We start from the raw sequence: 19,648 nt of genomic DNA, 5'->3' as shown, positions 1-19,648 counted from the left end.
AATTGCCTGAGATAATCTAATCAAACATCTGCGTCGATGTGGGAGTGTCAGTTTTGGAGACACTGATGCTTTGATATCATAAGCACATGCTCCACTAATTAAAATTTATTTCATAGAAAGAAAAAAGTTCTATTATGTCGTCCATAAACACGAAATTCGAACTTTGAAGCAAATAAAGATTTTAGTAACTTGAACAGGGTTGTCGACGCGTGGTATTAACCCAAATATAATTGTTTTTAATTGAGGTTAGTTCATCAATCATAATTACATAATATTTTCTTTCATCAAAGTCCATAATAAAATTTGGTGGAAACCCTTCGAGAGATTTAAATCTGAGAAAACAAAAAACCCCAAGTTTATCTCTTGAACTGTTTTGAACCATCTAATTTTTATTTTTCAATAGAAACAAATAAATATGAATCATAAATTCAAAAATGTTATTTGATTATTTGCAGGTACAGAAATATCACCCAAACTTAGCGTCGAGGAAGTGGACAACCTGTTGAAGAAGCAGGAAGCGTTCGAGAAACTGCTCGCCACACAGGTATGTTGATACGAGAAAGGTCAACTTATCCCGCACACGCTGGTGTGTTTTATGTTTCTGACGTTTATCGTTGTTTCAAACTTCTTGCGTGCCGTGTGGTTTCCGACACTTTAGAATAGAACCACTCCATGGGTGTCGTAAAAGGCTATTAAGGGATAGGCTTATAAGCTTGGGATTCCTCTTGTAGTCGATGGGCTAGCAACCTGTCACTATTTGGATTTCAATTTCATCATGAAGCCATACAGCTAAACGTGGCATTTCAGTCTTTTCTAGACTATTGGCTCTAGCCACCTTTGGACGAAACTGAGATGATTGTAATTGTTCCTGTTTATAGGATGAAAAGTTGACAACCCTGAACAGCCACGGAGACAAGCTTCTCCAACAGAACCACGTGGAGAGCCAGCACATAGCCGACGAGCTGAAGCTGGTCAACGAGAGGCGGCAGAAGGTGAGAGTTTTAAAGAGAATACTTTGCAGAGGATATATGTATCCTAATATTGGAAAGTTGAAGAGTTTGTTTGTTTATTTGAACGCGCGCGCGCTTCCTGAGATTACTCAGGAAGTACTGGTTCGAATTGAAAAATTATTTTTGCGTTGAATAAACTATAAATCGAAGAAGGCTTTAGGCTATACTCGTATAACATCACGCTGCAAAAATGAGGAGCAAAGAAATAATGGAATATGTGGAAAAAAACGGGGATAGTTATTTATCCTTGAAGCCCTTCAATGATGCCCAAAATACATCATAATACATGAAGAGACTTATGAATGTGGATGTAGCAAAGGACGTGTGCAGAGATCGTGGCAAGTGGAAATATTTAGTCTGCCTACGCCTCCGGGAAAGAGGCGTGATTTTATGTATGTATGTATATTGACGGGCTCTGTGGCGCAGCGGTAGTGCGCTTGTCTGTGTCACCGTAGGTCCCGGGTTCGAATCCCGTCCAGGGCATGATGAGAAACGAACTTTCTCTGATTGGCCTGGGTCTCGGATAAAGGTCTAATATCTATATACGTATTTATTATAAAATATAGTATCGTTGAGTTAGTATCTCGTAACACAAGTTTCGAACTTACTTCGGGGCTAACTCAATCTGTGTAATTTGTCCCGTATATATTTATTTATATGCATGTATGTATGTATGTGTGTATGTATGCGACAGCTGTACGAGCTGGCGGGCCGGCGGCGCGCGCTGCTGTTGCGCACGCGCGCGCGCGCACAGTTCGCGCGCGACGCGGCCGAGGCGCGCGCGTGGGCCGCCGACAAGCTGGCCAAGCTGCAGGCCGATCAGCTACACGGTGAGCTATACTACGTACTACGTACTACGTACCAGAGACTAGTATAAGTCTTAAAACAATTCCTTAAGTATACAATTTAATTGTTTATTAAATTTCACTCTTAATTAACATGCCGTGCCGTGTGGTTACCAGCACTTTAATAGAATAGGACCACTCCAATAATTTGCCAGGTATGTCGTAAAAGGTGACTAAGGGATAGACTAATAAATTGAGGATTCTTCTTGAAGACGACGGATTAGCAACTTGTCACTATATAAATCTCAATTCTATCATTAAGCCAAACAGCATAACGTGGCCTATCAGTCTTTTCAAGACTGTTGTTTGCTAGTTCAAGCCTCAAGAGATATATTGATTAGTATGTTTGTATGTATTTTAATTTACAGCTAACGAAGTAACAGACCTGGACGACAAGATGAAGAAACTGCAGAAACATCAAGCGTTCACAGCGGAGTTGGCCGCCAACCGCGCCCGCTTGGCAGAAGTGGCAGAATTGGCGGAACAGTTGGGACCCGACGCAGAAGTGCAGAAGGAACTGGCCGCGTTGCAGGAGGAGTGGCAGAGGCTGGAGCAGGCCACCGAGCAGAGAGGTATGTTGGTAGCGGAAGTTTTGTAGAATTATAGAAGGAAGCAGAAGAAACACTGGTGTCTTTCTTTCTCTCTTTTATATTTATTTATTCTTTATTGTAACATTTAATATTTGTAAAATAAATACATATATACATACACATATGCCGTGTGGTTCCCGCCACCAATGAAAAAAGAATAGGACCACTCCGTCCCTTTCCCATGGATGTCGTAAAAGGCGACTAAGGGATAGGCTTACAAACGTGGGATTCTTTTTTTAGGCGATAGGCTAGCAACCTGTCACTATTTGAATCTCAATTCTATCAGTAAGCCAAATAGCTGAACGTGGCCATTCAGTCTTTTCAAGACTGTTGGCTCTGTCTACCCCGCAAGGGATATAGACGTGACCATATGTAAAATACATAACATAACATAAAATCACGCCTCTTTCCCGGAGGCGTAGGCAGAGACTACATCTTTCCACTTGCCACGATCTCTGCATACTTCCTTCGCTTCATCCACATTCATAACTCTCTTCGTGTAAGCTCGGCGGTTTCGGGTACTCTTGACCTGACCCTTTACCAGGACGTCCTTAATTTGTAAAATACAATAGGCGGACTTAATGCTAATAGCATTGTCTAACAGTCTACCATTGGGTTAAGTTAGTTTATTAAATGGTGAGAGAGAGAGTTAGAGTTAATTAAATGGTGTTCGTGTTCCATCAGGTCGCGGCCTTGAAGAGGCACAAGACATCCTGGAGTTCAACCAGCACCTGGACAAGATCGAAGCCTGGATCCGTGACAAGGAGATGATGGTCAGTATCTTCTTCCACCTGACTTTTAGTCCCGGTTGCATCCTCACCAATCTGGAGAGGAGCTTGGGGTATGCCTGCAACCATGGATCCTGGATTGGGTGATTCAGGTTTTTACACGAAGCGACTCCCGTCTGTATTGGATCGATCATGGTTACACATCCAGTTGCAGGTTTCCTCACGATGTTTTCCCTCACCGTAAGAGCATCGGTTTGTATTCAAACTAATGTATATAACTTCGAAGATAGTTATTGGTACGTGTCCGAGGTAGGATTTGAACCTGTGCCATTTTAACCGGGCACTTTACCGATTCGACCACCAACGCTCTCATGATGGTCAGTATATCTCTCTGTACATAACTTTATTCTATTTATATTATATTCTTTAATTATTTCATTCGAATATGAGTTAATCAATTCGAACTGTAGGTACTATAGGTATAAAATAAAGGTTATTGCAATATTTTGTTAATTAAAAGACAAAACATTACACGAGGAATGGTATTACTTAAAAGAATATTAGCGGAATTCGCTGCCGTGGGAAATTAACAAACATACTTACTATACTATAAACTTAAACTAAATACAGGGTGACATTTAAAACAACTGCATCCTTTTAAACATAGGCTATACCCATGCTTCTGAGCCGAGATTTTTATTTAAATTAAACGTCATCATTTCACATTTCCGCTTTTCCGCCTGCCGGGGTGATATGACGTATTTAGGATCGTGGATTTTGATACTTTATTTTTTTTCGTACTTTCTGAAATATGATCCGATATTTTTCTTTTAACGTTTTTAAATATCCTTTAGATGAGTACACTTAACAGTTAAATTTATGCAGTTGAATTAAAAGTCACCCTGTGTATTGTACATACCTATATACTTATAGTATACTAAATATATAATTTTTTTTCGTCAATAAATATTAAGTTTTGTCTGCCCAGGTGCAAGCGCACGAGTTGGGCCGCGACTACGAGCACTGCAGCGCACTCGTGCGCAAGTTGGACGACCTGGACAGCGACATGAAGGTGGACGACAAACACGTGAAGAGCATATGCGCACTGGCGGACAAGCTTTTGCAGCAGGTCAGCAGCCTTCCCGATCAGACCTCCATTGTAATGTCGATGACATTTCAAGTTCCGTGTGGTTCCCGGCACTAATAAGAAAAAAAGAAAAGAATAGGACCACTCCATCTCGTTCCCGTGGATGTCGTAAAAGGCGACTAAGGGATAGGCTTATAAAATTGGGATTCTTCTTTTAGGCGATGGGCTAGCAACCTGTCACTATTTGAATCTCAATTCTATCATTAAGCCAAACAGCTGAACGCGGTCTATCAGTCTTCTCAAGACTGTTGGCTCTGTCTACCCCGCAAGGGATATAGACGTGATTATATGCATGTATGTATGTTCCAAGTAGACGTTGAATGTGTGTCGACACAGTTGCCTGAATGTGCAGGTTTCCTCACGATGTTTTCCCTCACCGTAAGAGCATCAGTTAGTATTCAAACTAATGTACATAACTTCGAAAAAAGTCATTGGTACATGGCCGCGGTGGGATTCGAACCTGTGCCTTTCTACGCATCACGCATTTCAACCGGCCAACTTACCTATTCGACAACCGACGCTCCTTTATTCCTTACCCATCTCCCCTTATTCCAGGGTCCAACTCAACAAGCCGCCGCTGTGGAGTCCCGCCGCGCCCAGTTCGTGAAGAAATGGTCGGCCCTCAGCGGAGCCCTACAGCAGTACCGCGACAAACTAAACGCCGCCTTGACGCTGCACTCTTTCAATAGGTATGTCATATAATCAATTACTCCATTACAGGGTGAACATGTTATTACATACATATAGTCACGTCTATATCCCTAGCGGAGTAGACAGAGCCGACAGTCTTGAATGTATTCTCTCGTCCACATTTCTATTCTCAGTTTGGATAATTCTGAAGTTGACGTTGTTGGAGAAAATGCTGCAGTGCAGTTTGTTACCGCTTCTTCTGCACTGACGCTTCGGAAGCGGCAGTAGACTTAAGTTTTAAGTAATTTATTCGACGTCAACCAATGTTGCGATACCAAAAAATATGACAATTCACTTAAAAGTGATGTCAAAATATCCCATAAAAATGAATAAAAAATTTTAATTTTGATTTGAGAGACCATAGACTCTAAATTGCACCCTCAACAGAAGTGTTTCGGGGCCCGGGGTCCGCCGTTGACCAATATATAGGTACATACTGTACGAATTATGTCAATACCATGACAAAAATTCACATGCATTAAAGAGGCCATTATGTCAATATATAATATACCTGTGTTTCAAATTGTAAAGTGTGATAATTGTAATAGGTGTAAACCGTTTTTGTCACAATAAATAAATAAATAAATAAATAAATAAATAAATAAATAAAAAAATAAATAAATAAAAAAATAAATAAATAAATAAATAAATAAATAAATAAATAAATAAATGTCAAGTTCGTGCTACACACATGTTTATCATTAATCAAATACTCTGTGCTGTAATAGGCTTTCCTACAAAGCTCATCTTTAATGAGAATGATATAGGTATTCAAGATTCGTTCGTTCATTATTTATTATTGTTTGCTCGATTTCCCTTTTCACAATTACCTTTTTTCCCTCCCCACAGAGACGTGGAAGAGACCGCCGAGCGTATATCCCAGAAGGCGGCTCTGTTCAGCAGCACGGAGCGCGGACGCGAGCTGCGCGCTGCGCAGGAGTTGCAGCGGAAGCACGCCGCCCGCGTGGCCGAGGCGCAGGCGGTCGCCGACAAGATCGCTGCTCTGGAGGACGATGGCAAGCAGTTGGCTACGAGGTGAGGCTCTGTCTAACCGCACGGGGAGGGAACGTGAACTGTATAATGTACATATACCGTCGCATCCTGGGATTCATATTTGTATTTAGGAAACTCAATTCATTGAAGTCTACATTTTTTTTTCGAGAAATTTCTATTAAATATCCTTACATTTTTCAGTGCATGAGTTTTCCTCCTGGCTTTAGTCCCGGTTGCATCCTCACCACTCTAGAGAGGAGCACGGGGTATGTCTTTGACCATGGACCCTGGATTGGGCGAGTCAGGTTTTTACACGAAGCGACTCCCGTCTGACCTCCGCAACCTTTGCAGGAGAAACTAACCCGTATTGGATAGATACACTTATATTCAGATGCCTGAATATGCAGGTTTAATCACGATGTTTTCCCTCACCGTAAGAGCATCAGTTACTTATCAAAATGGACACTTCGAAAATAGAGTCATTAGGACTAGCCCAGTTGGGATTCGAACCTGCGCCTGCGCATCACGCATTTCAACCGGCCCCATTACCGATTCGACTGCCGACGATTTGTGTATGAATTCAAATTATTCTCTCTCTCTCTTCCACAGCCACCCAGAGAGTGCAGAGGAGATAGATAAGTCTCTCTCCAGCCTACGCGACGGCTGGCGACGGCTGCAGCAGCTGGCTGAGAAGAGATCCGAATTGTTACAGCAGGCTGTCGCTGATCACAAGTTCGACGATAGTTTGAAGGTATTGTGCATAGATGGCGTTATGTGTATTACACAACACCATTTAATTAACTCTAACTCTCTCTCTCACCATTTAATAAACTAACTTAACCCAATGGTAGACTGTTAGACAATGCTATTAGCATTAAGTCCGCCTATTGTATTTTACAAATTAAGGACGTCCTGGTAAAGGGTCAGGTCAAGAGTACCCGAAACCGCCGAGCTTGCATGAAGAGAGTTATGTATGTGGATGAAGCGAAGGGAGTATGCAGAGATCGTGGCAAGTGGATAGATGTAGTCTCTGCCTACACCTCCGGGAAGGAGGCGTGATTTTATGTATGTAAAATAAAACGTTAACTGCCATAGTTACATTGGTAGGTAGGGTATTGTGACAATTAACGAAATTAATATTGTAAATAATAAACTCATAGGGATAAGTCGGCCATTGTGCATTGTTATTTTTTTAATGTCTTTTTATGAAATACTAAAAATTTGTTATGTACAGTATTTACAAACAAACAAACTAAATATTAACCTGACTGACTGTCGGCAAAGCACCCAACCTAGCCAAAGTAGGTCTTATTAATCATATATATAAATTAATTAAATTATATAATGAAACACTCGAAAGAATTACAATAAAATACGCAATCTCAGAACATAAAAGCTGCACATTCACAATGAGTTCATTTCAATTGAATTTATTCAATGTCACAATAAAATATGATCCATTTTATGTGATATGGACTATTTTTGTATAATTTTGTTCTCATCCGTGTATTTGAAATGATTATTCCAGGAACTCGAACTATGGGTATCGGAGGCCATAAAACGCATGTCCCGTTCCGAACCGGCGGAGAGCGTGGCCCACGCCGAAACTCTTTTAGCGGCACACGACGACACTAGGGCAGAGTGTGACGGGAGATTGAAGATGGCTGACGCTTTGAGGAAGGATACCAAGGATCCGGAGAAGCTGAAGAGGCTGGACGACCTGAAGGGCAACTTGGAGAACGCTTGGCAGGAGAGGAAGAAGTATTTGACTCAGGTAAGAGGTCTATTAAGTTTAAATTTTAAGGTAATGGGCCCATAATTATATAAGGCAGAGTGTAATAGGAGATTGAAGATGGCTGACGCTTTGAGGAAGGAAACCAAGGATCCGGAAAAGCTGAAGAGGCTGGACGACCTGAAGGGCAACTTGGAGAACGCTTGGCAGGAGAGGAAGAAGTATTTGACTCAGGTGAGAGGTCTATTAAGTTTTAATTTTAAGGTAATGGGCCCATGATGTAAGGCAGAGTGTAATAGGAGATTCAAGATGGCTGAAGCTTTGACAAAGATTTTACTGTACGGCTCCCAATCATGTTCAAAGGATCAAAGCTTTTGAGATGTGGTGCTGGAGAAGAATGTTGCGCATACCATGGACATCACGACGCACCAATAAATTCATTCTCGACCAGCTCAATATGGAAACTAGACTCTCCACTACATGTTACCAACTAGTCCTGAGTTATTTCGGTTAATCTCAATTCAATCATTAAGCCAAACAGCTGAACGTGGCCTTTCAGTCTTTTGATGACTGTAGGCTCTATCTACCCCGCAAGGGATATAGACGTGACTATATGTTATGTTATGAAGAAGAAGAAGTCGATCGAAGATTTTAATTGTATTCTTATCTTCACAGGCCCACCAGCTCCAACTCCTGAAGGAGCAGGTGAGACAGACGGAGGACTGGCTGGCGGCCAAGGAGGCCTTCCTCAACAACGACGACCTCGGAGAGGATCTTGATGGTAAGCGGTTACCGTTCTCAAATAAAACAACATTTAATATTACAATGACGGCTCTGACGGCCCCTGTGGCGCAGCGGTAGTGCGCTTGTCTGTGTCACCGGAGGTCCCGGGTTCGAATCCCGGCCATGGCATGATGAGAAACGAACTTTCTCTCATTGACTTGGGTCTTGGATGTTTATTCATATAAGTATTTATTATTATAAAATATAGTATCGTTGAGTTAGAATCTCGTAACATAAGTCTCGAACTTACTTCGAGGCTAACTCAATCTGTGTAAAAAAAAAATGATACCATGAGATTTATCTATCTCCTCTGCACTCTCTGGGATGTGGAAGAGAGAGATAATGACCAGCCTATGTTTTAGTGCCGTGTGGTTCCATAAAGAATAAGAACGCTCTATCTGTTTTCCATGGATGTCGTAAAAGGTGACTATTAGGGATAGGCTAATAAACTTGAGATTCTTCTTATAGGCGATGGATAAGCAACCTGGCACTATTTGAATCTCAAAGCAATACAGCTGAACTTGGCTTTTCGGTCTTTTCAAGACTGTTGGCTTTGTCTACCCCGCAAGGGATATAGACGTGACAATATTGAATTTAAAAAAAAAATGGTGCTAATCTCCGTTTTTATTGCCCAGCCGTGGAAACCCTGATCCGAAAACACAACGAGTTCTCCAAACTGCTGGACAGCCAACTCGGCCGAGTGGACGAGCTGGCCAGCTTCGCCGCTCGCATGCTGGAGGACGAGCATTGTGACAAGGAGTACATCACGAGGAAGACCAAGGAAGTGCTGGCGAGAAGGGACAAGTTACAGGTCGGTATTTGTTCCGTACTGCGCTGGATTTGTGCCGTGTGATTCCCAGCACTTGACAATGGGATTGCTCCATCTGTTTCTGGACGACGAGCATTGTGACAAGGAGTACATCACGCGGAAGACCAAGAAAGTCCGGGCGAGAAGGGACAAGTTACAGGTCGGTATTTGTTCCGTACTGCGCTGGATTTGCGCCGTGTGGTTCCCAGCACTTGACAATGGGATTGCTCCATCTGTTTCTGGACGACGAGCATTGTGACAAGGAGTACATCACGCGGAAGACCAAGGAAGTGCTGGCGAGAAGGGACAAGTTACAGGTCGGTATTTGTTCCGAACTGCGCTGGATTTGCGCCGTGTGGTTCCCGGCGTACTCCATCTCTTTTTCGTGGCTGTCGTGAAAAGTGACTAGGGGAAGATTTCATTTGGGTAGGTTGCCATGCGAAGTTCAGAATGAAGTCGCTTCGTACATATATAATATATAATATAATAATATAATAAGATTCAAGAATAATGACGAATCAGGATCCCGGATTGGATAAATCAGTTACCCAATCAGGGATCCTGATCTGTCATTATTTTTTTTTTCTCTTCAAATTTATGTCGTTTTTTATTGCATTTTTATATACGGCCTCTGTGGCGCAGCGGTAATGCGTTTGTCTGTGACACCGGAGGTCCCGGGTTCGAATCCCGGTCGGGGCATGATGAGGAACGCACTTTCTCTGATTGGCCCGGGTCTTGGATGTTTAAATAATAAAGTATTTATTATAAAATATAGTATCGTTGGGTTAGTATCTCTCAACTCAAGTTCTCGAACTTGAGTTAAGAGACAAGGCTAACACAATCTGTGTAATTTGTCCCGTATATATTTATATTTATTTATTATATTATTTTTTTTATTTTTTATATATAATTATATATTTGACGTCAACCAATGTTGTTAAACCATACGTTTTGACAATTATTAAGCGATATGAAGTATCCTATAATAATTAATAAAAATTTTGAATTTGAATTTATTGCATTACAGGAGCTGTGCGTGGGCCGCGGCGTCCGCCTGGAGCAGTCCCGGCAGCTCCACCAGTTCCTGAGGAATCTGAACCACGAGCGGGAGTGGATCGCGCTCAAGACGCAGCTGGCTAATGACCAGGGATACAGGTCTGACTTTTATGTCATTTGATGATTGTTTGTTTGTTAAGTCAAATTTATATACAACTACATAAATACATATGGTCACGTCTATATCCCTTGCGGGGTAGACAGAGCCAACAGTTTTGTGAGAACTGATAGGCCACGTTCAGCTATTTGGATTTAAGATAGTATTGAGATTCAAATAGTGACAGGTTGCTAGCCCATCGCCTAAAAGAAGAATCCCAAGTTTATAAGCCTACCCCTTAGTCGCCTTTTACGACATCCATGGGAGAGAGATGGAGTGGTCCTATTTACTATTGGTGCCGGTAACCACACGGCAGTTTGTCACTTGATGATTGTTTGTAAAGTCAAATTTATTCGCAACTATAAAATATATATAGTTAAATATTCACTGCGTTCAGGTTGGCTGGAAGAGATCCCAATTAGGGATAAGACCGCCTTTGTACTGTACTGTTTTATATTTTGTAATGCACTCCTTTAGTGGACAATAAAGCATTTACTTACTTACGCTTTATAAAACAACTGTTTTTTTTTTGTATAATTGTCACTTTTTAGGAAATCTCAATTCTATCAGTAAGCCAAACGGCTGAACGTGGCCTATCAGATTTTTATAAAGACTGTTGGCTCTGTCTACCCTCGGCAAGGGGTGTAGACGTGATTATATGTATGTTTTTTGTATTATGTGTGTAATCTTATGAAAAAAATACATACATGTAGTCACGTCTATATCCCTTGGGAGGTAGACAGAACCAACAGTCTTGAAAAGACAGAAAGACCACTTTCAGCTGTATGGCTAAATGATGGTATTGAGACTTAAATAATGACAGTTTGCTAGCCCATCGCCTGGCAAGAAGAATCCCAAGTTGGCTTTTCTCTTAGTCGCCTTTTACGACATCCGTAGGAAAGATATGGAGTGGTTCTTTTCTAAAGTGCCGGGGACCACGCGGCACATTTGTAAAACAGTATTAAAATATTTAAAACACTTTTTATAACGTTTTTTTAAATAATTCTCCATTTAATCGTAACTCGTCTCCATTCCATACATTTTTATATCGAATGCCCTAAATTCGTCTGATTATACTAAAATTTCATATAATTTGTGTGTAAAATAATATTAATTTGTTCGTTTTAGGGAGCTTTCCAACCTACAAAGTAAGATACAGAAGCACGCAGCTTTTGAATCGGAACTGGCCGCGAGCAAAGGAAGAATTGACGATGTCGTGGTACAAGGGGAAGCTTTAATCGGTATGTTTTTTTTTATTTAAGAATCGCGGCAGATAAAGGTACGTGTAGTCTCTGCCTACTGCTTTCCGGGAAAATGGTGTTCTTTTGTTGTTTGTACCTGGGTGACTGAGCGGTGCTCGGTGGATGTCAGAAAAATGAAATTCATTCAATTATGTAATAACGTCTTTATACTTTCCGGGGTATACAGAGCCAGTAGCCTTGAATGACTGATAGGCCACGTTCAGCTGTTAGACTTGATGCGAGAATTGACATTAAAATAGTGGCTGGTTGCTAACCCATCGCCTAAAAGAAGAATCCCAAGTTTATAAGCCGATCCCTTTGTCACCTATTACTACAATAGAATAAATTACTTAAAACTTAGTTTATTGCCTCTCCTAAAACGCCAGTGTCAACTGCACTGCAGCATTTTCTTTAATAATGCCAACTTTAACAGTTCGTTGACAACGAACTTATAAAGCGTGGATTAATTCGTAATGATTGGACAGAAGCTGAACACTACGCGTCTCGGGAGATCACGGAACACGTTGAAGACCTGGAGAACCTGTGGAGGGAGCTGCAGGTGAGATAATTTTTATTAGTTTTTTTTTTAAAGTGCTATGAAATAATTGAGCGAAGAGCGAAGAGTGTCCGGTCTACATATCTTTTATACTACGTTTGTAACGAGATAACTTACCAAATTTTCAAATAATGCCCCCAGGCTGCCGCTAAACTCCGCCGGGAGCGTCTCCAGGAAGCCTACCAGGCCAGGGTCTACCTTAGAGGCCTGGACGACTTCACCGCCTGGTTGGACGACGTGGAGTCCCAGCTGCTCAGCGAGGACCATGGTACGTGTGTCATGGGTATTCTACAGGAGTCTAAAAGGCCATATCATCTTATAGGAACTGCTGCAGGAGTCCACCAGGCCAGGATCTGCTTTCCTGCTCAGCGAGGACATCGGTATACATACATACATATGGTCACGTCTATATCCCTTGTGGGGTAGACAGAGCCAACAGTCTTGAAAAGACTGATGGGCCACGCTCAGCTATTTGGCTTAATGATAGAATTGAGATTCAAATAGTGACAGGTTGCTAGCCCATCGCCCAACCCAAAAAAGAATCCCAAGTTTGTAAGCCTATCCCTTAGTCGCCTTTGACGACATCCATGGGAGAGAGATGGAGCAGTCCTATTCTTTTTTGTACTGGTGCCGGGAACCACACGGCTTATATACATACATAGATGCATGTTTACATAAAGAGATACATAAATCACGCCTCTCTCACAGAGGCGTAGGCAGGGACCAGAACTTTCCATTTGCCACAATCCCTGCATACTTCTTTCGCTTCATCCAAATTCATGATTCCCTTTATGCATCTCGTCGGTTTCCGGTACTCTTCCACGACCACTTTTATATACGTCTTCTTTCTCTTGCGCGGTAGACAGAGCCAACAGTCTCAAAAAAGACAGGTCACGTTCAGCTGCACGGCTAACGATGGAAGTAAGATTTAGATAGTTAGGTAAGTAAGGTTGCTAGCCCATTGCCTCCAAGGTTATTCCCACATTTACCAGCTTTTCCTTTGATTGATTTTTACAATTTCCGCGGGAAAAGTAATTTAGTATTATAAACATAGCGTAGCATAATAAACCTCTAAATCTTTCATCAATTAAAACTGACTTTTACTTTTTTTTAACAGGCAAAGACCTAGCGTCAGTCACCGCCCTGCTGAAACGCCACACGCGTTTAGAACAGCAGGTGTCGAGCAAAGCGGACACCGCCACTCAGCTGGCGGAGAACGCCAAACAGCTGGCGGATTCTGGACACTTCATGGCTGAGGAGTTGGTGGCCAGGGCCGAGGTGGTCAAACGGTGAGTCATGAGATATCATCGGTGAATCATTAATCCATTCTTCAACTATCTATGACAAGGTTGAATAGCCAAGGTGACGCAACTCACACGTGTCGAGAAATAATCGACAGCCGGTTAACAAAAAGCAAGAAACAGATACAGATGTTACACTTTATTTAAAACGACACTCTCTTTTTTCCGCTCTTGAATAAAGTATGAGCTATTGCTTTTGTATGTCAAAATTCAAACTCAAAATTTTTATTCATTATTATAGGATACTTCATATCGCTTAATAATTGTCAAAACATATGGTTTAACAACATTGGTTGACGTAAAATAAATTACTTAAAACTAAGTTTCCATGTTGATGCTGAAAGTTATGCATGGCTTATATCTTTTTGTTTGTTTGTTTGTAAACCTTCTATTGCACATAAAAATAAATATAACAAATTACGAAACAGTAATTGGATTTAGAAGAATATGTACAATGGCGGACTTATCCCAAATCGGATTTCTTCCAGTCAACCAAAATATAAAGGAAAATCCATAATTAAAAAGGCAGCAGACAAAAAAGCATTGAGGATGCGTTATAATAAACAAAACATTTCTACATTTTGTTTGATTTTTTTAAAATATATAATTGAATGTGTGCGTTCGTTGTCATAAATAAACGTAGTATCTATCTTACATCTTCTTGTCTTGTTCCCCAGATACCGTCAGCTTCAAGAGCCGATGCAAATCAGACGAGACAACTTGGAGGATGCCGCGTTGCTGCACAGATGGGAGAGAGACGCCGACGAGGAGATTAGATGGTGAGTCGGTGTTATGAAAGCAAAATTCACTTCTAGTTCTAACTACTCGTACTTAAATATTGAAGCAATTAATTGATTTCTTTTTCTGTGAATCCGGCTCGAAGGACCAAAAGATGTATGATCCAGCACCACCAACACTTAGGTGTTGGTGGTGCTGGATCATACATCTTTTATTAGTGCATTAGTGCCGTCTGATTTGATGATATTAAAACATGGTCCTTCGAGCCGGATGGGAATCCTGAAACAACATTAAGTACCTTCCGAAGCACGAAATCATTCTTATTCCTGCACTATTTCAAGCAACTACCACAAGGCCATTTGGCAAACGTCTTAGCCACTAGACCGGAGTGTTAAATTGTACGTTTATACACAGGTTGTCAGAACGCGAGGCGGCCGTGTCTTCGGAGGAGTGCGGTTCGACTCTGGCAGACGCTCAGACGATGCTCAAGAAACATTTGGCTTTAGAGGCTGAGATCATTGCTAGGTAAGCATCTCTGTCTCTCTTTCTCATTCTTTCCCTTTCTTTGCTTTTTTTTCTCTCGTTATGTGTCATTTGCAGGTGAACCTAACCCGTATTGGATCGATTATGGTTACACATCCAATTGTGTGAATGTATAGGTTTCCTCACTGTAACAGCATCGGTTAGTCTTCAAACTAATGTACATAACTTTGAAAATAGTCATTGGTCCAAGGCCGAGGTGGGATTCGAACCTGTGCCTTTTTTACCGGGCACCTTACCGATTCAGGATAACAATGAATAATCTTTTACAGGGAACCAGCGATAAACGCGCTGAACGGCCGCGCTTTAGCGCTTTGCCGTCGCGGACACTTCGCTTCTTCAGCGCTCGAGCAACGCTCGCGAGCGCTCAATACAGCGCTTAAAGCGCTCCTCGACGCCGCAGCCGCTAGGAGCGCCAGGATCAAGGAGAGATGTGAATTACTGCAGGTAAGGCTGATGTGTTTTTAACCGATTTCAAAAGAGGAGGTTCTCAATTCCTTTCTGCCTCAATTTTATCATTATTTTATTTGTATGAAATGATGTATCTTATGGGATAAAAGAATCAAAAAGATACTTTTTATTATAATGTATTTATCTGTATTTATGCGTATTTTTATGTATTTATATGTATTATATATAGATATATATTCTGTGTGTATTTTATTATGTTTAAACATTTATTTATCTTGCTCTGCGCCTACGCCAATCTCCTATTTGGTTTCCTTCCACCTAAAGGTTGACTGGAAGAGATTGCTTTAGCGATAAGTCCGCCTTTGTACCATCTCTATTTGTTTTGTGCTGTTTTGTATGTTTTACTCTTATGGTGCAATAAAGAGTTTTATCTATCTATCTATCTTCAGTCCTCTTAAATAGCGGACTTCCTTCTTAGTTCCTTGTGGTCCTCATATGCTGCGCTTGCCGGAAAGAAGGCGCCATTTTGAAAGAATTTCAGGTATCTAGGAATCAAGTGGTATCAATAGTATGTGAATAATGTCTCACCAATGAAAAAAGAATAGGACCACTCCATCTTTTTCCCGTGGATGTCGTAAAAGGCAACTAAGGGATATGCTCATATACTTGAGATTCCTCTTTTAGGCGATGGGCTAGCAACATGTCACTATTTGAATTTCAATTTTATCTTTAGCTGAACGTGGCCTATCAGTCTTTTCAAGACTGTTAGCTCTATCTACCCCGCAAGGGATATAGACATGACTGTATGTATGTATGATTTTTTTTCAACAGCTCACGTCAGAAATATCCGAAGCCGAAGCGTGGCTGGCTGAGCGTCGACCGGCCATCGTCAGCTCGGACGTGGGTCGGGATGAGGACTCGGTGCTGGCGCTGATGCGGAGGCTGGAGGCCTCCCAGAGGGAGCTGGCAGCCTTCGACGCCGTCTGCAGCAAGCTGGAGACCACGGCCAACACTGTCATGGTGAGAATAGAATAGATTTATTTTCAAAATTAGATACGTGGTACCACTTATTGACGTCACATCACTTAAATTTAATTCTAACTACTGCCGCTTCCATAGCACATGTGTAGAAGAAGCGGCGGAACAATCTACACTGCACAATTTTCATCGGACTTCCACTGGTCTTCTTCCTCCTGGCTTTAGGCCCGGTTGCATCCTCACCACTCTGGAGAGGAGCGCTGGATATGCCTTTGAACATGGATCCTGGATGTGGCGAGTCAGGTTTTTTACAAGAAGCGACTCCCGTCTGACCTCCGCAACCTTTGCAGGGGACCTAACCCCTATTGGATCCATAGTTACACATCCAGTTGCCTGAATGTGCTTACCCCGGGAATCCTCTCCAGAGTGTTGAGGATGCAACCGGGACTAAAGCTATGATGAAGAATAACAAATTCTTATATTTGTATTTGTGCCGTGTGGTTCCCGGCACCAATCCAAAAAAGAATAAGACCACTCCGTCTCTTTCCCATGGGATAGGTTTGCAAATTTGAGATTCTTCTTTTAGGTGATAGGCTAACAACCTGTCACTATTTGAATCTCAATTCTATCATTCAGCCAAACAGCTGAACGTGACCTATCAGTCTTTTGAAGACTCTGTCTGTTGTTGACTCTGTCTACCCCACAAGGGATATAGACGTGACCATATGTATGCATATGTTTGTAAAAAGAAAGTGAGAATCCAACAAAAGCCTAACAATATTGTCTGTCTGTCTGTTCCTCAGGAGCGACCGACCATAGACAAGGAGCAGGTCCAGCAACGTTTACAACAGCTTCAGCAAGCATATGAAGACATGAAGCTACTGTTAGCGAAGAGACAGCTCAGATTGCAACACAGCTTGAAGTATTTCAAGTGAGTATAAATTAATACCGGAAACCGCCGAGCTTGCATGAAGAGAGTTATGAATGTGGATGAAGCGAAGGAAGTGTGCAGAGATCGTGGCAAGTGGAAAGAGGTAGTCTCTGCCTACCCCTCCGGGAAACAGGGGTGATTTTATGTATGTATGTATAAATTAATACATCTATACTTAATATCATAAAGCTGGAGAGTTTGTTTGTTTGTTTGTTTGAATGCGCTTATCTCAGGGACTACTGGTTTGAAGTGAAAATTTCTTTTTGCGTTGAATAGACCATTTATCGAGGAAGGCTTTAGGCTGTATCAAATCACGCTGCAACTATAAGGAGCAAAGAATTATTGGAATATGTGAGAAAAAAACGGGGAAAATTATTCATTCTTGAGCTTGGCTTCAATGATGCCCAAAATAATTATTCCACGCGGACGAAGTCGCAGGCAGCTAGTACCTAATAATATATGTAAGGCGTGATTTTATGTATGCTTGTATGTATAAATTCCATACAGCCATATCCCGTTTTTGTCGCTATAATATTCTCGCGGCTTATTTCGTTCGTTGTAAAGAAAAATCCATCTTATATACGTTCTGGCGGGAATTGTGGAAAATCCTCTCTAAATGCACTCCCTAGACCACATAAGGAACTAAGACGCCAGATTTCAAGTCTCGAGGATCCAACGTCACCTCGTAACCATCCAAACTTAGAATATTAATGTGGACGAGAGAATACATTCACAAGAATAGGATCACTCCATCTCTTTCCCATGGATGTCGTAAAAGGCGACTTAAGGGATAGGCTTACAAACTTGGAATTCTTTTTTAGGCGATGGGCTAGCAACCTGTCACTGTTTGAATCTCAATTCTATCATTAAGCTTAATAGCTGAACGTGGCCATTCAGTCTTTTCAAGACTGTTGGCTCTGTCTACCCCGGAAGGGATATAGACGTGACTGATATGTATGTATATAAACAATATTTTTTTTTTTTATAAATTAACATCATTTTTATTAATAGCCCTTAGACTACCACCGTTCTTGTCGTCAGTTAAGTTTAAATCTCATCACACTCACACTCCACAGATTCGTCCAAGAGTGCGAGGAGGTCCAGGAGTGGATCAGCGAGCAGATGACGGTGGCCGCCAGCGAGGAGTACGGGCTGGACGTGGAACACGTGGAGACATTGCAGCAGGCGTTTGACAACTTCCTGGTTCAGCTCAACGGTGTGTATACATACATACATACATCTATACTAATATTATAAAGCTGAAGAGTTTGTTTTGTTTGTTTGTTTGTTTAAACGCGCTAATCTCAGAAACTACTGAACCGATTTGAATAATTCTTTCATTGTTAGATAGTCTATTTATCGAGGAAGGCTATAGGCTACATTTAATCCCGGATTTCCTACGGGAAACGTTAACAATGCAGGTGAAAGTTGAATGAGTCGGCCATCTGCGAGCTTTCCACGCGAACGCTGCGCAAACCAACAAAGATATAGTAAAACAATGTACTAAAGATGTGAAGTACTCATTTTTTGTCACAAAAAAGTCCGCGAGAGCATATATCTATCTCTTAAGGTTTACTTACAATAACCACTTTTATGTTCATTTTTTAAGATTATTTTTTCATTATAAACATTAGTTATTTTGAAACCAATTTTCTTTAATTCAGTATTAATCCTTATCCAAATAAATATGTTTATTACTTTCGGCTTTTCATGTAGACTTAAATTGCCATTTACAGCATATAAATCAGACGAATAGGTTTTGAGATATAGTCGTTATAAGCAATTTGCAGCGAAACATTTAATACGGCGAACCAGCGTTCTTTCTAATACGCGTGACCACCTGACCGCCCCCCTCACCCCGCATCTTTCGATCGCCCTGCTCTATCCTACTTCCTACATATAGATAGGTATCATTCTACTGATAATACTTCCTTTGTATGTTTGTCTGTTTTTACCTCTTACCTACTTTTAAACTGATTATGTCTATCTTTAAAGATTGTTGTTGATTATGAGTATTTAATTGTAAACACAACAGCTGTCTTTGATATCACTTAATTTCAATGAACATCTTAGAAGATATTACTATTTTAAAGTAAAGTAAAGTATCAGCCTGTAAGATCCCACTACTGGGCAAAGGCCTCTCATCTCACTATACGGTCTCCGTTCCGTCGCGGGTAATGATGTGGGCCAAGTCGTCGCCAAGTCGCATAACAATTAGCAGCTATAATTGCAAAATCCGAAGAGGATGTTTGCAAAAAAAAATATGATGCCCAAAATAACTATTCCACGCGGACGAAGTCGCGGGCACAGCTAGTACATACATAAAATCACGCCTCTTTCCCGAAGGGGTAGGCAGAGACTACCTCTTTCCACTTGCCGCGATCTCTGCATACTTCCTTCGCTTCATCCACATTCATAACTCTCTTCATACAAGCTCGGCGGTTTCGGGTACTTTTGACCTAAACCTTTACCT

General features: G+C 41.4%; 1 protein-coding gene across 4 annotated transcripts in view; it reads left to right on the top strand.

Moving 5' to 3' along the window:
• The window catches only part of LOC106138957 (spectrin beta chain, non-erythrocytic 5), an 81,731-nt gene that overhangs the window by 40,273 nt on the left and 21,810 nt on the right, over positions 1-19,648 (top strand). For all 4 annotated transcript variants that reach the window (XM_060953274.1, XM_060953273.1, XM_060953276.1 and 1 more), the window contains 23 exons: positions 456-544; positions 879-992; positions 1,705-1,840; positions 2,224-2,427; positions 3,130-3,218; positions 4,162-4,302; positions 4,876-5,009; positions 5,860-6,045; positions 6,613-6,754; positions 7,532-7,777; positions 8,411-8,516; positions 9,154-9,329; positions 10,354-10,481; positions 11,608-11,720; positions 12,206-12,279; positions 12,418-12,544; positions 13,394-13,565; positions 14,255-14,356; positions 14,730-14,840; positions 15,128-15,302; positions 16,098-16,286; positions 17,048-17,175; positions 18,252-18,391. In XM_060953274.1, coding sequence (XP_060809257.1) covers positions 456-544; positions 879-992; positions 1,705-1,840; positions 2,224-2,427; positions 3,130-3,218; positions 4,162-4,302; positions 4,876-5,009; positions 5,860-6,045; positions 6,613-6,754; positions 7,532-7,777; positions 8,411-8,516; positions 9,154-9,329; positions 10,354-10,481; positions 11,608-11,720; positions 12,206-12,279; positions 12,418-12,544; positions 13,394-13,565; positions 14,255-14,356; positions 14,730-14,840; positions 15,128-15,302; positions 16,098-16,286; positions 17,048-17,175; positions 18,252-18,391 — 3,222 coding nt within the window. The remainder of the gene's footprint in view (positions 1-455; positions 545-878; positions 993-1,704; positions 1,841-2,223; positions 2,428-3,129; positions 3,219-4,161; positions 4,303-4,875; positions 5,010-5,859; positions 6,046-6,612; positions 6,755-7,531; positions 7,778-8,410; positions 8,517-9,153; positions 9,330-10,353; positions 10,482-11,607; positions 11,721-12,205; positions 12,280-12,417; positions 12,545-13,393; positions 13,566-14,254; positions 14,357-14,729; positions 14,841-15,127; positions 15,303-16,097; positions 16,287-17,047; positions 17,176-18,251; positions 18,392-19,648) is intronic.

Source organism: Amyelois transitella, chromosome 31, assembly GCF_032362555.1.
Source record: "Amyelois transitella isolate CPQ chromosome 31, ilAmyTran1.1, whole genome shotgun sequence".
In the NCBI taxonomy this organism is placed as follows: domain Eukaryota; kingdom Metazoa; phylum Arthropoda; class Insecta; order Lepidoptera; family Pyralidae; genus Amyelois; species Amyelois transitella.
The sequence above is the reverse complement of the archived record's forward strand: the minus strand, read 5'-3'. Positions and strand labels throughout refer to the sequence as shown.